Genomic DNA, 19953 nt, shown 5'->3' with positions numbered 1-19953 from the left:
CGTACTCGGTTACTCCTATTTCGGTATTTCCTACGGAATATTTAATTTACTGACATAGTTGCTAACATGCCATGTTTATATAGATCATGTTTATGGCATAATGGTATGAATCCCGTGGCAAGCTCCATTGTGTCCTGGTGGTCTCATTGGTCTCATACCATAACACGATGCATTTACTCAAGTCATTTCTGAAAGGGCTCACCTAAAGGGGAGAGGTCTTCCCGCTTACCGCAGATTGTTGAAAATCATTTGCAATGAGAATCTAAAAATTAAGAGTTATGGAGACTCATTATAGGCAGTTATTGCGAACAAATACAATTGGACATTTACCTTAAAGGTGGTCATCTGATGTTTGGACCTATGTTATAAATAACCAATTTCTCTTTTCTATTTTACTTTGACCAGGCTCATATGATCTGAATATGGATGATTGATTAATTTCAATGAAATTGAAAGGTAAAAAAAAAAAAAAAAAAATGGATGGCAAAGGACATAAGGAGCAAATAGGAAATGAGGCCAAAAGCTGAAATTTTTTCCCTTTGGACAGTGGCCAAGCACTAATTATATCTGTGAAAGGCTCTCAGCAGGAAGTTTACTTTGGACTGATGCTACCCATTCACAGATCATAGAATTCACATCATCTGGCAGCTCATCATGAGGGCAATGGCCTGGGATATCAACATCAAAAACAAGAAATTTGATCAAATTGGAATGTACAATACTATTTTACCAGTGCCCATGGAGGACCGGGAAAAAAATGAAATGGGAAATTTTCAGGATAAATTTTTTAGTTACCCGCATCCAATTCCTTGATTGCAACTCCTGCACAATGCTCTTTAAGCATAGCTAGTTTAGACTTTGAGTCAGAGATTGGATCTTTCATCCCCTGGTAGTAAAAAAATTGACGTAAAAAGGAGGAAAAAAAGTTAGATAAACAAGTAAGAAGTCATTTTCACGGACACTGCCCAGAGAGAGGTTGTTTACTCTTTTCTGCATGTCAAGAGTTACCTGTATAATTAAAACCTTCTCCTCAATTCCTTCCAAGAGGAAATTTAAAGGAATTGAGAGATTAAAGCTGAATATACTTTCCAAAACCACTGGCACACCAGGATCATACGACTAATTTATGTTAAGGTTACGCTTTCATTAAAGCAGACATGTTTCTTTCTTCAGAGTCTATAGGAACTAGGAAGTTATAACTGATTGTTATACATATTGATAAAAATATATGAACTTTCCATTAATTAAAGAGGATACCGCTCTTAGCATTTCATTAACTAGCCAATCATCAACTCGTTCTGGTTTCTGCAAAGCAAGACATAGTAAAATCAATCGGCACAGAACTTACAGAAGCAACATTTGAAAGTTTGCACAGAAAAGAAGCCATACGTACAGTTGGATAGTAACTCTTCATTATGTCCTTGAGTCTCAACCTCAAGAAGAACAAAAGTAGTCGAGCACCCAACCATGAAGCCCCTGAAGTTTGTCTCTCCTGAAACAATTTTGAATGACTAATACATGAAATATTTAAATATTACAACCAGACTAATGTAATATGAAAATATTCTGTGAAGCGAAGTTAAAGTGCTGGCTTAAAGTACATTGGAAATAATAAAATAGCCCTAGAATACAGTATTTAGCAGAATTCCACCTGGTCTAAGTTTTAGGCTAGCAAAATAATAATTATAACTGACATACATGATCCTTTGATTTGTATCTCAATGATAGGCTGATTTCCCCCATCCATCTCATCTTGCATATTCCTTTACATTATAATGCATACTCATACATAATCCATCCAGTAATATTCATGCAGTTATAAATACATACATGTATATATAAAAATAGGACCTAAACATGAATATGATGGAAAGGATATTTCATTTTAAGTAGTACCAGTCTCAACATTGTTTGGGATGCTTCACGTTTGGAAAGCCATACGGAAGAACTGAATTGAGTGGAATTCTTAGTTTGTAATTGTTTCAATAAACATCTAGTCAACATTTAAATATTTTATTGCCACAGGAAAAAATCATGGCAAGTTCAGATAGGAACTGTTACTGTTAGAGAATGAGCGGTATATTACTCATAAAAATACTGATCAAACAGCGAGATGGAGCAAAATTGGCAGTTATCTGTTATCATGCATAACAAAGAAATAACTCACAAGGTTGTGATATAAATCTTTTTGGTATAGAGCTTAAATAGTTTTCATGTAGACTTACTTTGGTGAATGGCACAAAAGTGTATCCTGGAATAACATTGCCAGCACTATTGATAAGGACAATGGATTTTACCAAAGCATGCCAAAGACAAGCAGCAATAGCAACGATATAACCTGGACAAAGACGATGGTAACAATTAAATTACCAACAGATAGCAATTATAAACATATAAGAGACATGATAACAGTGTATATGCATGTGTGCCGTGCATTTGAAAGAAAGAGAGGAGTTAGAGCAGATGTTTTATGCAAGTTACAGATGTACTTTAGGACATACCACCAATTGAGTTACCAACAAGATGCACTGGTTCACCAACAACTTCAACAATAAAATCTCTGAGCAATTCAGCCCACATGACTTCAGTGTACACAGTATTTGGCTTTTCTGATTTGCCAAATCCCAGAATTGTAAGGGCCCAAACTCTGTTTCCACCTTCAGCGATACCATATAAATTATCACGGTAATGTTCCAAAAATGCACCAAAACCATGCACAAGAAGAATGGCAGGACCTTCATGACCGAAAACAGTATACTGGAAAAGAATAATTCTTCAATGGAGGGTTAAATTGCATAAATATACAGCCTATCTTGATAGGCATAAAATCACTTTAACAAAATAACACAGGAAACCAATTACCAAAATGTGCAAATCATATTCCAATAGCATACCTGAATTAGATGGCCCTTCCATCTCCAAATTTGAATTGAATATCTTCCATCATAACTTGCAAGACTTTTTAGACACATGAGCCAATACCACTGCAACAAATAGATAAATGAAATTAATACCCCCACACACAAACACAAAATTGAGATGGTTCTTTCTATGAAAAACCATAGCTCATCACATAACTAACATTCTTGAAAGGTACATATCATAGAGCTACACCAAATAAATTACAATATAAATATCACCAATACAGAATACTGTAAAGACTAACACCTCCATTGAGCAGACAGCATCAGCTGCTGCACCAATAGTGACTGCCGAATATCCAAAAGGAGATAGAAATCCAGCATTTCGATCTTTCTCATACATGATAGCTTCATAATGCACTCTTCTTCTGGATATGATGCCAAGACAAAGGGCAGGGCCAAAGAGTGCTGTAAATGATGCCCCATCCCGAGTTTCAGCATTGCGGACCTGTTCATGTACCCTGCAAAAGAAATCAAGCAAAAAGAACATGTCCCTTAATGTACTGTTCAAATAATTATTAAGTAATGAAATCACCCTTTACTATCAGCTTAAAATTTTGGGAAAAGTGGTTATCATGTACATCCAAAGTCTTAATAGCATGTGATATTTTAAATTGCTAATTCTATCCATCAAAGAAATTTTTTCCTTTCAAAATCATAGAATATGAAATAAAATCCAATCATTCACTAAGGCATACCAGGAAAAATAGAAACATGACATCCTTTGTTACCCAGCTGAAACTAATTAATCAATAGGAGGTCTCAATAGTCAAGGAAGTAGTCAAAATTGATTACGCATCAAACTTCAATTACAAAAAACAATGCCTGAACCCTTCAAAGCCCAAGCATCAAACTAAGTGTCTCTAATACAGTTGTGCATCCCCCAACATCTAGGTAAAAAAAGAAAAGGAAAAATCTAATGCTTATTTTTGGTTGGAAACACTTTTCCAGCAAAAAAGTAATTCAAAGAGTACAAAGAGAAGAACCTTCACTCGTATAAACACTCAACAAAATTAATAAGACCTAGGTTAACGAAGAAACACCTCACATGCAAATACTAACCATATATATATATATATATATAATGACACAGTCAAATTTATATTCAATCATCTGTATAGTCCTAAGACAAAATAAATCACCACTTACTCCTGCCAGTCATCTCGAGCTGTTCCCTCCAAATATCTCAAGTAAGCAGCCAATGCATTTAAAACGGTGTCTGTCCCACCTCCTACAATATTTCCTTTTTGTGTGACAAAAGCAGATTTATCTAGTTTTCTTGGGGTGCGCCTTACACTTAAATCATTTCGGTTGCTTTTATCAGGCTTCCGTAATTTCTTCTGCAATATACTTTCAGCTGACATCTCCTTGATTAAATTCCACCCTTTTTGTGGATTGCGTCCATTTTGATTCATAAATTCCTTCAAAACATCAAAAGTGGGTAGAGGACCTAATTCATAGCACAATTATCATATTCCCTAGCATTAGTCATATTGCATTTTAGCAACTCTTGGGAAATCAACATCTAAAGTTTGAGGTTTTAGAGGAAGGAAAAGTGAGAGAAGATGAGTTCATGCATAAATGCTAACAACTTAGGAGCTTACCCCAATCCAGTTCCAATTTTGCACTAGGTAATGTTGGGGGTGGAGCTGGTGAAGTTATAGAGAATTGAAGTTTCTGAAAGTCATCATGTGATGCAGGAAGATCCTTCAAGGTCTATAATAAACAAATCGTGAATGAACAAATTACTATACATATTCAGCACTTAATAAAACAATATTGAAATTTCAGATAACCAGCCAAAATTAGAGGAAGTCAAACATAATAATTACCTTTATATCATAGAATGGAGTCTGCCATAGCACAAGTCTTGCGCTCCTCTCCTCAGAATACACCGTTTCCAAGGTCTCCCTCACTACATCCATAATCACGCGAACATCATACTCTACTTCTTCTTCAGCATATACATTCGTAGCTTTCACCTGTTTGAATCCTCGGCGATGAATTTAACAAAACAATCGATGAGTGGTTGAAGTACTCCTCATGCCGGGATCATTAAATATCACAATAAGCAAACCTAACATGTAACAACCTCTTTCACAAGTTCTTGAATGACATTTTCTGCACTGCCAAACCTGATCATCAGATCCAAACCCAGTTCCTTCAGTGACTTTCTAAGACCCTCCACCGCAAAGAGAACCATTTCTTGCATTTCATCAGAAAAACCTGCACATTAATTGCAATAATCAACACGCCAAGTTTCACTCATATCCACACTCGAATAAAGCAAATAGTATGATGAAGAACAGAGGCTTTGCAAAAGTTATTAAGCTGTTATTCTAACATAGCACCTGCATCCCAAATTCTTTTGGATTTTCTTATATCTATCTTTTCTTCACTCCTCCTAGAATGCTTAATTTCCCATTTCTCTCATTCATATTATATTCACTAAGTCACTAACTGACTCTCTCTCTCTCTCTCATATACAAACCAAGTGTAGAGAGAGCAAGGACTGTTGCATGAAAAATATATATGATACGGCGAGACCAATATATCTTTAAGTGCAGGTCATGAGTTTGAATCCGTGAACTTGTCCCAATAAAGTGGGAGCCATGTGCATTAGGTATGACCTTTTTTATTACTTACTAATCAAGTAAATTGATTAACTTCCTCTGGCCTAATTAGCCATTAAGTTTTGTTACATGTTTAAGAGAAGTGATCTAAATATTAAGAACCAATATATAATAGATCTTGGTGTATAGTTTCCGAGCAACAACAACAACAAAGCCTTAGTCCCAAAACTTTGTGACTCGCAATGAATCCTCAACAAACTAATCAGAATCAACCACATCTAAGTTTTTGAGCAAAAAGTATGAAATAAATACAAAGCCAAGCATTGGTATATGCTTCAATCAATTTCACCTTGACATGCTACATTCACTTCTGTACATTAGTTCAATTCCTAGACATAATTTGGACAACATTGCAATCATATTATACAAAATCAATGAGTTTCTATAACCAAACGCAGTTAGTTCCTATCCAAATCTAAATTCCAAAATTGCAAATCGCTACCATAGCTAAGTTCAATTTAACTATTCCATTACAATTCCTTATATATGCACATATATACGCACACATGTAAGTATGTATGTATGGATGTGAAGTGAAACTCACGGGAGAGAATGCGGTGATCGAAGACGTAGAGAGGGAGGAGAGATTGAGAATTGGAGGCGGCGGCGATGAGGCCAGGGTGATCGTCGACGCGGAGGTCGTGCTTGAACCACAGGATCGACGAAGCAACTCCATTACTTGGTTCTCCCTTGTCGCTCTCTGCGATTTTGGCTCGGAGCGAAAGACGAGCGAGTCGTGGAGCCGGAGAGGAAATGAGGCGAGTGTTTGGGAGGAAGGAAAGTGAGGGAAAGTGCGGGAGAGTGGAGGTGAGACTGAGAAGTGTTGGCATCGAGAGAGAAAGGAAAGAAATAGAAGTGAAAGGAAGCGTGGAATTGAATGTCCATTTGAAAAAGGAGAGAGAAGAGAGATTTAAATAAATAAATAAAAATACTAATAAAAAAAAAAAGAGGGATTTAAGATTTGAGGAAGGAGATGAAATTGTTTTCGTGTGTATGGTGGAGAATTGATTTTAAATAGATTTTGTATTTGTGTGTATGTGAGAGAGTGACGAACTGTGAGTCTGAGAGTGTTTGTTTTGGAAACTTTGTGTGCGCGTGTGTGTGTGAGTGTGAGTAAAGAAATGAACCACGACAACGGTGAGCGATTCTTCATTCTTCTATCACTCTCAATGTCTGATTTGCACCTGGCCCAGAAATGCTGCCAATTATCATTTATATTTCATTCATTTTTTTGGGCTATCCATTTCAATTTATTCAATAAACCCAAGCCCCTGAAAGAATGTCTGATCAATTTCTTAATACATAATATAAGTGTTTTTTTGGTCAATGTTGAAGATAATTTGTATGATAAATTTAACCAATCTAAGATTCAAACTCATAAGGGGGTTTTTGCTTGATGAAGTGTAAGTTCGTCAGTAGAATGAATTCGTCAGTAGAGTTGGTCAGATGAAGGCAATCCTCAGCCTGTATGATCGTACTCTCAAAGGTGATCACCGGTGTGGTGCCTGCCACAAGACCTCCGATGCCAAAGTCAGTATAAGAAGCTCTCTAGGAAATGAACAATGTAATTGGAAAGAATGAAAGAGATCTCTTAGTATTTGAGTGTGTATGTACCTGGTCTTTAGCAATGTGGGAGACTTATATAGATTCTTATGGCCTCTAGCCGTTGGGGTAGTTATGGAGGTCTTAATGCTCCTTTTGGTAACGTCTGGGGCCGTTTAATGTGCCATCACTGTCCTTCAACGGATTGTACAGTTGTTCTTGTAACCATTTTGGATTTGATTGCCTGCATTGAATGGTCTGGATATCTTCGTCAGTAAAGCATATAATTGACTCACCTAGCCAGAGTTTGGATTCGTCCATATCGATGGGATCGTCCGTGTGTACATGAACTCGTCATCATCGTCAGTTGCCCCCCGATTCTGTGTTCGTTATTTAAATGACGATCATAGAATGTGAAGAGTTTTACAGTTTACGAGTGTCGTTTGGGATTTCAATACGCATTAAATGCAAAGCGGCGGCGTTTCGCAAATCGTGGCACACGTGGCGCGTGCTGGTGGGTGGAGTTAATGCTTTGATTTGGTGGGACTATTGGGCTTCCCGCTGGTTTTTTCAGTTTTCCAAAGCCTTAGTTTAAAACCTCTTCTTGTTCACATTTTTCAAAAATCCTTCAATCATTTGCTTTGATCATCCTCTCCGGTGACCTCTCTCTGCAACCTTTCTGCGAACTAGCAATCGCCGTGGTGGTGCTCCCTCTTCTGATCGCTTCCTTAAGGTACGCCCATTCTCCTGTGTTACTCTTCTTCGCCTTGTTATGGCTTTGCATCTGATCTTTTTCTTTTTTCTTTTTTCTTTCGTTTGTTCTAAATTCCATGGGGGTTTAGTTCGCCGTTGTGTCTTTTGGTTTTCATGCTTAGTAGCTCTGAGGTTAGGGTAGCTTGCCCCTCAATTTCATTCCTTTTTGCTCGCTTAGGAGGGTTTTTGGGGGTTTCCTCTAATATTGAGGATTTTGTTTTTGAGGGTAACNAAAAAAAAAAAAAAAAAAAAAGATACCAATAACACAATTTGAAAAGGCCAATTCAGAATACACTTCCACCACTAAAGAATTTAATGCATTCAACAATTCAATTCATACCTGAAGCAGCGAGAGCAATGCCCTCGACAAGAATGATCCCACCAAGACCCAACCAAGTAAGAAGAAAAGCACTCTCATTCCTACTGTTCTCCTTAGCCTTAGCCTTATCTTCTCGGTCAACAAAAGCAGCTGGTTTCTCAACCGGTGACCGCCTAATTATCGATGATCTCTCTTTTTTACTCTTCTGCTTCTTGTTGCTAGTGACACTAGCACTCAAATTTGGTTTACTAGAAGGTGATGATGATGATGAAGAAGAACCAAACCCAGGCCAGGTGAGCTGGTTTTCTTTGGTGGGGTTGGTTCAGAGGTTGTCTCATTGAGGTTGGTGTTGGTTTTTGGGTTTTTTTTTTTTTTTTTTTTTTTGCATGGTTGTGGGTCTTGATGTATTTTATTTGTTATAGGATTGAAAATTGTTGACACTAATGTTGAATGTGAAATTTTTTTAGTAGTGGTAGTGTACTATAAATTAGGCTTTGAAATTGTGTTATAGCCATATAGGTATCTTGTTGTTTGTATGGTTTTGGGCCTTGTGGCATAGACTTTCAAGGATTGTACATTTTTTTTGGTTACTTATTTTGAAGATGAGCAGCATTTTTGATTGTTATGCCTTGCGGTAGTTCAGCTGGGATTTCTGGAAATTAAGTTAGGATTTGGTGGAATTCAACTTAGTTATAACTTATAAAGAGTTAAGAGTTCAGATCATCCAACTTGGGCCAAAAAAGGAAAAATGAAACAAATTGGGATTGGGGATTGAGATTTTGAATTGGTTCATTATTGAGGGTTTGCTAGCTTAGCCTATGGGTAACGTTAGGAATATTACAAATTTTACTGCATAAGCTTTATAAATTGGTGTGGCGTTAATCAGAAAAAATAAAAAAATAATTCATACATTTAGTTATTAAGGTAGCGCTTGGATTACGTTTTTAGGTAGCGTTTCAACATTTGCGTTTTCCCTTCTTTTTTTTCTTTTTTTTATTTATTGAGAATAGTATTTTCACGTTGGATGTTGTCTGTCAGTGGGTCCTGTGCACTGTTTGCAAGATCCACAATCCTCTTTTTTCACAAAAACTTTCATTAAAAATAGGTCTCACGGTACCATTCACACATTTAAAAATTATTTTACTATAGTATTTTCAATTTTTAGTTTTCAGCAAAATAAGTGGTATCCAAACGGACCCTAAGTTGTTAAAGTGACACTTAAATTCATTATCACGTCAATTTGTAAGTGTTTTGCAATAAAATTGGTAATAGTTTTAGCATTTTCCTTAGCCAATTTGGGTCTTTTTTCAATCATAAATAGTTCCTCTTCTTATTTCTTTATGTAGACTGGTTTCATTCAATTATATACTATCACTACCTAATTCGTTTTACCTACCATAGTTGTGTAGTCTAGCTATGACTTTACTGAAACCTCTTTGAAACATCTAATGCAAGTTTCATTTATAATCCTATTGTTATACTGATACTGGCTATCTGGTTGGTGAATACTTTTCTTTTCCAAATTCCAATTTTTTGCTGAGCTGTTTGATCCCTTACCACACCTGTTGTGGATCTGGATAAGGCATTTCATTTATGTATAGGGTTGTTGCTAATAAATATTTTCACCTAGGTATCTTTTGGTTTTTCAGTTAAGTTTTTCACCTAATTGATTTTTGCATATTCTGTAACTTTTTGTTTTCCATAGAGGACTTGTACTGCTTTAGTTTTTGGACCCAATTTTGACCTGGATGGTCTTAGCATCTAAAATTGTGTTTTTAAGGATTGCTAGCTATGTATATCTTATCTGAAGATAGTATAAGTTTCTCGTCTCTAAATTTGTCTAGTTCAAAAACCAACAGTTTTGTAACCCTCAAACTCTCTGAAGATGAATTGTAAAATACCTTCCTACCACCTCTCAAATTTGCCACAACATCCTTGTGGGCTTGTGGCTATGCCTACAATGATTAAATTACTCAGGAAAAGACTATCAACTACTTCAATTTAGCCCACAATACAAAGGCATTTATTATGGTCTCATGGATGCAAAATAAATTTTCAGCAATGAATATGGCTTGCAAAGTAACTTCAACATTGAATATGCTGAGGCCATTCCTTATTTAATTAGAGGCAAATGGTGCAGCAGTTCTGTTAACCTGTTTGGAAGCTGATTTTTAGCTATTGCACTAATGAGTTTGAGCCATACTTCCATTAAAGTCACTGAGTTTACATAAGCTTTTTACAGTTCTCCTACCATTCTGGAGTCTATGAGACATTTTTTTGGGGTTAATGGCTGAATTCATTGTTTCTAAATGTTTCATACAATTACTGTTGTTAAATTTCTACATTCATGTTAGATTTCAAATTAATTCGTAGTGCCCATTTTGCATTTTACTGCCTGTTAGATTTCGGTGATTTTTATTTGTGCATACCCAAGTTTGTTGGGACTGGTCACACAGGCTGGAGAGCATTGACTCAGCCAACAACATATTTTAACTTTCTTTAAAGCATATACCTATAAATGCTTCTCACTATTCTTTTAAGTTGCTTCAAACCTCTTGTATAGGGAAACATAGGCGCTTTTATAGACTTATAATTATATGATTAAAGTTAATAATATACTCCTTCCATTCCAATTTGTCTAAACATAAATCCTCATCTTATTTTTAATATCCACTTCATGCTCCACCAACTGCAATATGTCATGTGTCAAATTGTTTTTCATTTTAAACTTTGGTTACTTTATAAGGGAAAAAAATGTGTGCCAAGTTGTGATTGATCTTTTTTTGGGTTATCTTAGATATTATCATTTATTTTTCTTGTATTGTGTAACTGATTAGCTAATTTGAATTTACAGGGTTCCTGCCAGAAGAGTGGGATAAATTCTTTGTGAAGTATTTGTATCCATCCTTCACTCCAACAGTCTTCTTATTTGTTGCTGGAACAGTAGCTTATGGAGTGCTCAAGTACCTGCAGAATGAGAATCTTGGAGATCAGAAATGATATATTTTGTTAATTTAAAATAATAATTTCAGGTTCTATAAGGAGTAGAAATTTGTCACAGTTTCTAAGTAACTATATCTTTAGTTTCTTTAGATTGTGTGAGTGCCTTTCATGCTTGATACAAAGAGGAATACCAAAAGAAAATTAGAGTCTTTTGCAAACATGTCAATGACACCCTCTCTCTCCCTCTCTCTCTCTCAAAGTCTTTTTCTAGGGAATGGTTCACCTTAGGCAATTCTATGTGTCATAAATTGATTAGTTTGGCCTTTATGAGCAAAATGGTTCTCTTTCATTTGGAGACAGTCAGCTGAACAATTTAAGTTATTAGTTCATGGATGAAAAGGTTGCATATTATATGAAAATGACTACAATACGTACTGAATGAATTTATTCATAGTGGTTGCTAGTTGCTAATTAATTTCTATAATGTTGATAGTATAATTACTCAGAATAAAGTCCAAGAATAGTTGTACTTATTCTTATTTAGTTAGTTATATCCACTCTCATAATTATTTAAAAAAATGTTAGGACACTCAAATTGCGTTATTAAAATAGATCTATTTCATAGTTCAGAATCTTCAGATTAAATATTATAAATGATGTCACTTTATAGACAGTTAGATCTAGAAAATAAAATCATCACCAAAAAGTAGACTATTCTCATTTGAAGTGAAATAGAGAGGATATTGTTAGCTTGAAGTGAGAATATTATAGCCTTTCAGTTTAAGAATATGATGGCCATGATGTTCTTTTTAATCTATTGATGTAAATTCTTCATTGTCACGGAATTACTCAAAGAAAGAAGATCTTGATACACACACACACACACACACACATATATATATATATATATATATATCAAAATAGCAAGTTGACCCGAACTTGATATTTTTTGATTTGATTGAATTTGTTAGAGATCATCATATTTTTTTTGGTGCACTCTAAAGTCATTTTGTAGAGGACCACCCAACCATGGATCACCATCGCTCGCTGCATTCCAGTTGGCTTCTATTTCTCAAAACTCAACCCATTCAATGTTGCTAGTGTCAATTCACCATAATCGTGTGAGACTTTAAATAAAATTTAGAGTAAGGTCCCTCTTCTAATTATGGTTCCTACCACCTTGTCCTTATCCCCATTTAATGCTAATCAGTCTCCACCAATCATTACGTATATGCCTTATTCCCTTTTTTTTTTTGGGTCAGGCTTAAGTCTAAAAGTACTGGACTTATTGAGATAATGATATATGTTTGGACACATGTCACCATCTGACGAAATTCAGTGCACTGAATGCACTGAGCCTAAACCAAGTCCTTTCTTTTTTGGTGTTTAATTTGTTTTAGATTCTATTAACGGATGTTTTGTTAATGAACTATTTACAAAAAAAAAAATTAATACCACAACTTTCATTGAAAATATAAAAAAACTGTTAAAAGAGTTGATAAATTTATTTTTCCCCACATAAAAACTTTCTAAAAATAGTTTTTAAACTAATACTTTTAGGTCATCTGTTAACTTTTCTCAATTTGTTTTGTATGATAAGTTTTGATATAGGTATGATTGGTACCTAGTTCACAATCATCTACTCAATTTAGTTAAATCAAGATAAGTTCAGCAAATTACCTACTTGATCAGTACAATCTAAGAGGGAGAATACAAATCTCAGCTCAAAGACTAGTAAACCCATGAATTAATTTTGTTCTAAAGTTACATTCCGTTATTTGCTATTAATCACAACAATAAATTTTTTTAAGTAAATTTCCATAATTACCCACTAAAAAGATTTTTTATTTTTTATTTTTATCTTATAATAAAAAAAAAATACTAAGATTTGGTGTTACTAAATTGAGTTACAGGACTCTTGAAATAAATAAAAATAAAAATAAAAAAAATAAAAAACTTTTAACTAGATGTAAAGTCTTCAACAATGAGCCGACACTAAAATCGTCCAAAAATAATGACTTCAGCATTGCAGGATCGATCACAATGTCAGTTGACACTTTGTTACTTCTTTTATAGGTGTCTATTTGTCAATTCAAACAGCCAACCAACTCATTCCTAATACAACATACAGCATAGGTACGTACATATTTATACGTACGCATGCAATAAGCTTTTTTTTTTTTTTTTTTTTGAGAAACGCGCATGCAATAAGCTAATTATTAAGATTCAAGTGTTTTTTTTTTGGCTGAAAAATTCAAGTATGTTCAATGCTATAAAAAAAAATCAAAATAAAATAACAAACAATGTAATGATAATTAAAATAATAGAAAAAAGTGAACATTTTTTCTAAGCACGCCAGAGCTTAAGGTCAAAGACCAAGCCCAGCGCCGCTAATGCTTTTTGCGCCGGTGCCAACCATTGATGATTGATGAGTCCTACTATATACATATACTATAATTAATGAAATGCATATTTTTTTCGTAGTGCACTTGCCTTTACAGCTTATAATTCAACCTACTCTAGGAGACTAGGATTATTGGTTTCACTCGAGGTCAAATATATTTCTTTCAGTTTTGCAATTTGATTGATTTTGATACCACTAGTTGAAGAAGTGAGAGCCAGCTGGTTTTCCCAAACTACGTTTACCGATGACTTTGATGAACTCAGATTATTTTTGTGTCTTCAATCCAAAATTTGTCTTTTTTTTTTTTTTTTCTTTTATTGGTGGGGTTGCCCAAATTGGGTCGACAAGAATGCTACCAAAGAACAATTATAATAGACAAATGCAACTTTATGTCTTGAACATTAGGTTTTTTGATAATCAAGTCTTGAACGTTAGGTGAAGTGTTAAGTCCTCGGAATCTAATAATAGAGTAGAGTTGCTGATGTTTTTGTGATGTAATAGGGTGACAATTTTATCTTATTAAAATTGGGAATGTACTAGAATCTAGAAATGTGTGGATTATAAATTGAAAGTTATTGTACTATTTTATTATTGTTTTCTAAAACTATATTTTTATCAATAAAGAGGAATAAAAATGAAAACCTATAACTATTTGTTGTAACATTTTAATATTAAAATATAATTTTAATAAATTAATTTGGTAGATTAAGTGAGAAGCAAAGTGAGTTTAATGAATCATAAGTGAAGAGTTAGTCTCTTTATTAAAAAAAAATAATAATTGAATCCCATGGTTAGAAATACCGAATAAGTGTATTATATTTCTCAAATAAGAGTATCTACAAGAGTACTTTTATACAGGAGGCAACTAGCAAATATGTTATTCAAGTCTGTGTGTTAAGCAAAACAAGTAAAACGAGCCTAAAACTCACAAACCTATTGCACGTTAACACTCACAATGATAATGAGATAATAGGTTTATTTATTTGTTAAGTATGGTGAATTATTCGTATGTGTAATATATGAGAAAATGGGTCTAACGCACGCATATGAAAAATGAGCCTATAAATAGACAATATAAGAACTAAGGATGGCAATGGGGCGGGGCGGGGTGGGTACGAAGGATGGGGTCTTCGCCTCTGCCCTGTATAATTTTGTCTTACTTCATTCCCGCCCTACCCCGCATGACAGGGAAATTTTTCTTGCCCTAACCCCACCCCTTAGGACCCCGCAAAGCCCTACCCCACCTCATAAAACTCTACTTCTTGTTAATTTGCCCACAACTATTACAATTGTTTTTAATAAAACCTCGTTTTGTTAATAAAAATATACTTGAAATTACAAATAAATTTATCCCATCAAATCAAACTAATTTTTAGCAAAAATTGAATATTATTATTAAAGTATTTAACAAGACAATATCACAACAAAAACAAAAATCTCATAATACAAAATCAATAATTGTATATAAATTTATTTATAATAAAGATAAAAGAAAATTTTAAATTGGTACCTTATTTTTAACCTTGCTAAAAAAATAAAAAAGGCAAAAAATCATATTAGGTAGAATAAAATAAGCTGATGATATGTTTGTTTAAATAGTAGGGTTTTAGAATATGAAAAATTTACAATTTAACTCTTATTAATACGGGGCGGGAATGGGGCAGGGCATGGCGGGATAGATTGGGTCTAAAAAGTCTAGAAGAATCATATAGTATGAGGTGACGTTAGATTTGCAAGAATTATACTTAAAAAATCATAAAGTAAAAACGCTTCTACTCCTCCTCTAGGTGTTTTACCCTAGTTTTGGTTGAATTGATATGAATCAGGCTGTTTTATTACCTACATAAATAATTAAATATTCATTTCGATGAATTGATTGCGTAAGATTCAGCTCCCTTAATTATTAAATTGTTACTGTCACAAATCACAATCCTCTCTTTGAACCCCTAACCCTAAGACAAACGTTTTTTCTGGATTATATAGCAAATTCAATGACAACACATGCAATAATATCAACATACAATCTTCTAGAAATTACTTTGCTTACTCATTCAGATAACGATGTGTATGAATAAGCATGCACTGAAAATGAAAGAGAATACTAGCTAGTAGCTGCAACTTGCTTGTCCATATCAATGGCAACAACAGTAACTGTAGCAATAATATATACTCTAAACTAAAATTTCATCTATGGAGTTCAACTTTTCGTCTTTTCCTTACCTGGAGACCCTCCTAATAATAGCACCGCACTTTAAGTCACAGTAGTAGTGTGAAAGTGAAACCATATGGGTCCGTTTGGATAGCACTTATTGTTGCTGAAAGTTGCTAAAAACTGATTGTTGCTGAAAACACTGTAGCAAAATAATTTTTAAATGTGTGAATAGTGTTGTGGGACCCATTTTTAATATTTAAAAAAAAAAAAAAAAAAAAAAGCTCCGAAACGCAGAATTGGAAACGCACAGCAACTTTGAGTGCTATCCAAACGCAGGCATATACTAACTTTGATTTGCTTTCGTTGATTTATATGTGTGAAATCAAATGCTGCCACTTGCTGCCCTCTACACTCTTCTCTGATGGGTTAAGCATTTGGTGATTACTACGTAACAAAACGTGCCCAGTGCCCTTTAAAGAAAGGAAACTGAAAAATGAGTGTTCAAACTTGTCCCTCAAAATTAAAAGAAAAGAAAAGGATTGCATCACAAGCCTTGGCAGCTCAAATCCCAATAAAGCTAGCTTAGAAAATGGCAAAAAGAAGAGTAAATGGGTCCCATTTTAGATATGCAATAAAGGAAAGGTTTTGCCCGGAGTTGTTAGATATATTAACCAGCATAGGTTTAGGTGAAAATGGCACAAGTTTTTTTACAAGAAGATATTTTTTTTTAATGAAGAGATCTTCTGAGGTTATTGTACAACAAAATAGAGGAAGTACTCTCCCACCAAAACATGTATGGGACTTGTTTTTTCAAGCTGTATATTTAGCTTTCTCGGTTCATTTAGTAGAATTTTATGAATCTTTACATATTTTTGTTACCCAATGAATCAATTAAAATATGCTCTCAAGTCTCAAATAAACACGTAGCTAGTAACACATGAACTTACACGTACTTAAAAGAGTATATCATTGATACAAAGTTTTAGCATAACCTACTTTCTCCATTACTGAGAGTATCTTATACAACTGAGATATTTATCATTTATCGCAAAATATGCATTTCATAGACATCCGCATATTCTAAAAAAGACGATAGATAAATGTATAAAATAATCATATATCACCAAAATGATTTGGATGCACCCTAATTGAAATGAAAACAGAAAAATGGAGTCAAATCCAAATCCAAATCAAAATCGAGAAATATGAAATTTCACTACAAGTTACATATATTGAAATGATGGCAAATAATTGACATTAAATCATGAAAGAAACAAAACAAATATAAACAATATATATATATATAGAGGACAGAACTTCCGTCTAATGCTCAAGTCGATTGTACCAAAATCATGTGTCGTATCTCTGTGACGTGCATTATAAGCCAGCCAAACCAAGAGAAAAAACGTACTATAAACCTAAAAATCATGAGCAGCACAGTACATATAGGGAACATAATGTAACTCCAAACAGTAAAGAATCAAAAGAATGAATCACCACACGAGAGAGGATACAAAATCCTCTTTCTCGTCTTTGTCTTTGTCGATTCCAGCACCAAAAACCAAGGGCCCCACAACTTCTATACTAAAGTGGGCCACCCACAATGCAATGTAAAATTTAATTCTAAACGATAAAAATATCTTTTAAGCTCAGCACCATCATCACCTAACTCACTTAAAAATGAGGCGGGAACACCATCTATCTGTATACAAAGATCGTATACAATAATTTTTATAGTAATAACAATATGCTTATTACAGAATTAACAAACTTAACTAAATCAAAAACATTAACAAAAGTAACAAACCTCGCCAAAACCCAAACCCCCATTTAATAAAAACACAAAAAAAAAAAAACCCAAATACAAGAAAAATAGAGAGAGTGGTGATGGACCAGTGGTATTACTATTACTATTACTATTACTGATCAAGTGCATTTGGTCCAGAGCAATAATTAACCACGTGGTTCCAAACCCACTGAACCAAGAACCGCCGTCTGATCCCATTCATGTTAAACGTGGCACCATCCTCACCGTTGAATAGTTGTCCGGTGTAAGACCCACCACCACCGGTACCATATATTCCTTCACACAAATCAGCTATCTCTACTGGGAAGCTCGGGTCTTGCCCAGCGTACCAAGCATTCACCAAAGGGTTCGTTGCCAGCTCAGCAATCTCATGCCCAATCACGCTCACCATGCCATCCACACCCACGTCACCGTTCGGTGACTTTAGTGGCTTCAGCCCCGGGATATAATCAGGTACGGCGAACGGGTACGCACACACGCCCGGGCAAAACTTCTGAGAGTTTCCCACCCACGCGTACGGGAGCGTGTACCCCACGATTGACGGGAATGTAAAATATGGATATAATCAGGTACGGCGAACGGGTACGCACACACGCCCGGGCAAAACTTCTGAGAGTTTCCCACCCACGCGTACGGGAGCGTGTACCCCACGATTGACGGGAATGTAAAATAGTGGAACCCACAAACTTGTCCGCAAAAATCCTGAACCACCACATCATCAGATGTGAGCAAAAGATACAAACCGCTTTTCGCGTTAACCGGTAACGGTTTCGTCCTGGCCGTTACGGCGCTCTTAATCACGCTCTGAATGGATAAGCGCGTGAGCGACTTTCCGTGCGAGTAAAACCTGTCGTTCTTCTCCTGCCCCAAACGCACCGTTTTGGAAATGTTCGAGCCGGTTTGGTCCGTGTACATCTGTACGGTCCTCCACCACCCAGAGACCGAAGGGTGTCGAGAATCGACGGCTGAGATCGAGTTGATGAACTCGCGGATGATCTTCTTCTGGCTTCGCTGCCACGTGCCGTACCAGATTGTGTGGACTGTTATGTTGGCGGTTAAGACAGGTCCCATGTGGTATTTCAAGTGGACAAACTCCGATGAGCCCTCGAATTTCTTCGAGTCTCCGAAGATTGAATCTTGAGCGTTGGTTTTGTTGTGGGGCCATGGGCGCCACGCAATCGTAGGGTTGAGAAAGAGTAGCACTGTGACGGCGAGGAGCGCCGGATACAGGGGAACACAGCCCTTGCGCATTTTAGTAAGAGTGAGAGAGAGAGAGAGAGAGAGAGTGAGCGTTTTTTGTGTTTTTGAGTTTTTATATAACATAGACTACAAAATGTGAAGCAAATGGAACTGAGGTTTATATATAGTGGGGGATTTGAATTTATGGTTTTGTTTTCAAAAAATAATTTTTTATTTATTTGTTAGTGTTTTTTGAAATTTTAAAAAAAGTTGGGGGCATTGATTTGCGGGTAATGGAGGACAGGTGGATTCTTAAAAGTGGGGAAGGAAGTGGGGCCTACTAGTCAGAGAGGTGGGGTCAGGAGAAAGGAGCGTCGTTAGGATTATCATGATCATCATAGTGGGTGTCGTCATTCGATCTGATGTGATCTTAACTGTGTAGTATTATTCTGTTTTTCTATCTCGCATGCTTAGCGCGGGAAATGGGCGGGAAGGGTAATTTGGGGATTTAGTTTTATGCCTTACGTATTTTAGAAAATCAATAAATTGCACACCTTTTTTGTAATATTTTAATAAGTTTAGAATTACAATATTTTTCACATTAATTAAAGGCACTCAATTTCCAAAAAAAAAAAAAAAAAAGTGGTATTAATAACTAACGTTTTAGTGGTTTTAACTTTTAAATAAAAAATTGTGTTAGTGTTGGATTCATATGATAATAAATAATAATTTTATAAACCCAATGGTTATAAAAAATATTTTGTCATTGTAATATCACCTTAACTACTCAACTACTTGTTAAAGATATAGCTCATATTAATCTCTAGTTTAGAGGCTTGTGCAAATTTATACTCAAACTAGAGTCTTTTTTGATAGTGTAAATATGTTGTAAACTTAAAATTTTCATATAGTCAATTTCCTAATTGCTCACGGATGTAAGTATATAGTTGAACCACGTACTGAATGTTGAATTTTTACATAGAATGTCAATCTTCAACACCAATCAATGTATCCCCTTACAATGGGCAATAAACAGTTTCCCCCCATATTGCTCAGATTTTTGTTAAATGTAACTCCAAAAATAAATTTTCATCACTTTTTTTTTAAAATTTAATTTTAGTTGAATTTGAGGCAATTCCAAAAGTAGATACAAAATGCTTAATACCAATATTCAAAAGAGAAAACCTTACTAAAATAGCCAATAGGAGTTGGTTCAGTTGGTAAGGCTCAAGTACTTCTTTCAAAAAATTTAAGTTCGAGTTTTGCTTCTAGCAATCCTTTTTGATGGACGATTTATAAG

General features: G+C 35.1%; 2 protein-coding genes across 2 annotated transcripts; both read right to left on the bottom strand.

The window, feature by feature from the left end:
• Window positions 1–235: 235 nt before the first annotated feature.
• LOC111984134 (uncharacterized) lies at window positions 236–6724 on the bottom strand. The gene is made up of 14 exons (XM_024015760.2): window positions 6099–6724; window positions 5014–5147; window positions 4754–4903; window positions 4526–4637; window positions 4071–4371; window positions 3169–3382; window positions 2895–2984; window positions 2502–2757; window positions 2226–2338; window positions 1394–1492; window positions 1258–1305; window positions 1009–1119; window positions 796–886; window positions 236–668 (listed from the first exon to the last, which is right to left on the bottom strand). The coding sequence occupies exons 1-14, from the start codon at window positions 6382–6384 to the stop codon at window positions 562–564; spliced, it is 2112 nt and encodes a 703-aa protein (XP_023871528.2). The 5' UTR covers window positions 6385–6724; the 3' UTR covers window positions 236–561.
• Window positions 6725–17366: 10642 nt separating this feature from the next.
• On the bottom strand, window positions 17367–18821 carry LOC111984129 (protein EXORDIUM-like 3). Its single transcript, XM_065772057.1, has 2 exons — window positions 18139–18821; window positions 17367–18022 (listed from the first exon to the last, which is right to left on the bottom strand). Exons 1-2 carry the CDS (start codon window positions 18795–18797, stop codon window positions 17587–17589), a joined length of 1095 nt encoding a protein of 364 aa, XP_065628129.1. The 5' UTR covers window positions 18798–18821; the 3' UTR covers window positions 17367–17586.
• Window positions 18822–19953: the final 1132 nt, after the last annotated feature.

The sequence above is a fragment of the Quercus suber genome, unplaced genomic scaffold (genome assembly GCF_002906115.3).
Source record: "Quercus suber isolate HL8 unplaced genomic scaffold, Cork oak 2.0 scaffold_53, whole genome shotgun sequence".
NCBI classification, from domain to species: Eukaryota; Viridiplantae; Streptophyta; class Magnoliopsida; order Fagales; family Fagaceae; genus Quercus; species Quercus suber.
Note: the sequence above shows the minus strand (reverse complement) of the source record. Positions and strands in the feature narration are given on the sequence as shown.

Excerpts from the sequence above, each read along its gene's own strand:
- LOC111984129 (XM_065772057.1), bottom strand. The coding sequence starts at position 18,797 with ATGTTATATAAAAACTCAAAAACACAAAAAACGCTCACTCTCTCTCTC. Across the intron at positions 18,023-18,138 it reads TGTGGGTTCCACTATTTTAC|ATTCCCGTCAATCGTGGGGT; the intron begins ATTCCCGTCAAT and ends TCCATATTTTAC.
- LOC111984134 (XM_024015760.2), bottom strand. The coding sequence starts at position 6,384 with ATGCCAACACTTCTCAGTCTCACCTCCACTCTCCCGCACTTTCCCTCA. Across the intron at positions 2,339-2,501 it reads TGTTGGTAACTCAATTGGTG|GTTATATCGTTGCTATTGCT; the intron begins GTATGTCCTAAA and ends GTCTTTGTCCAG. Across the intron at positions 887-1,008 it reads AGAAGGTTTTAATTATACAG|GGGATGAAAGATCCAATCTC; the intron begins GTAACTCTTGAC and ends TTTTACTACCAG.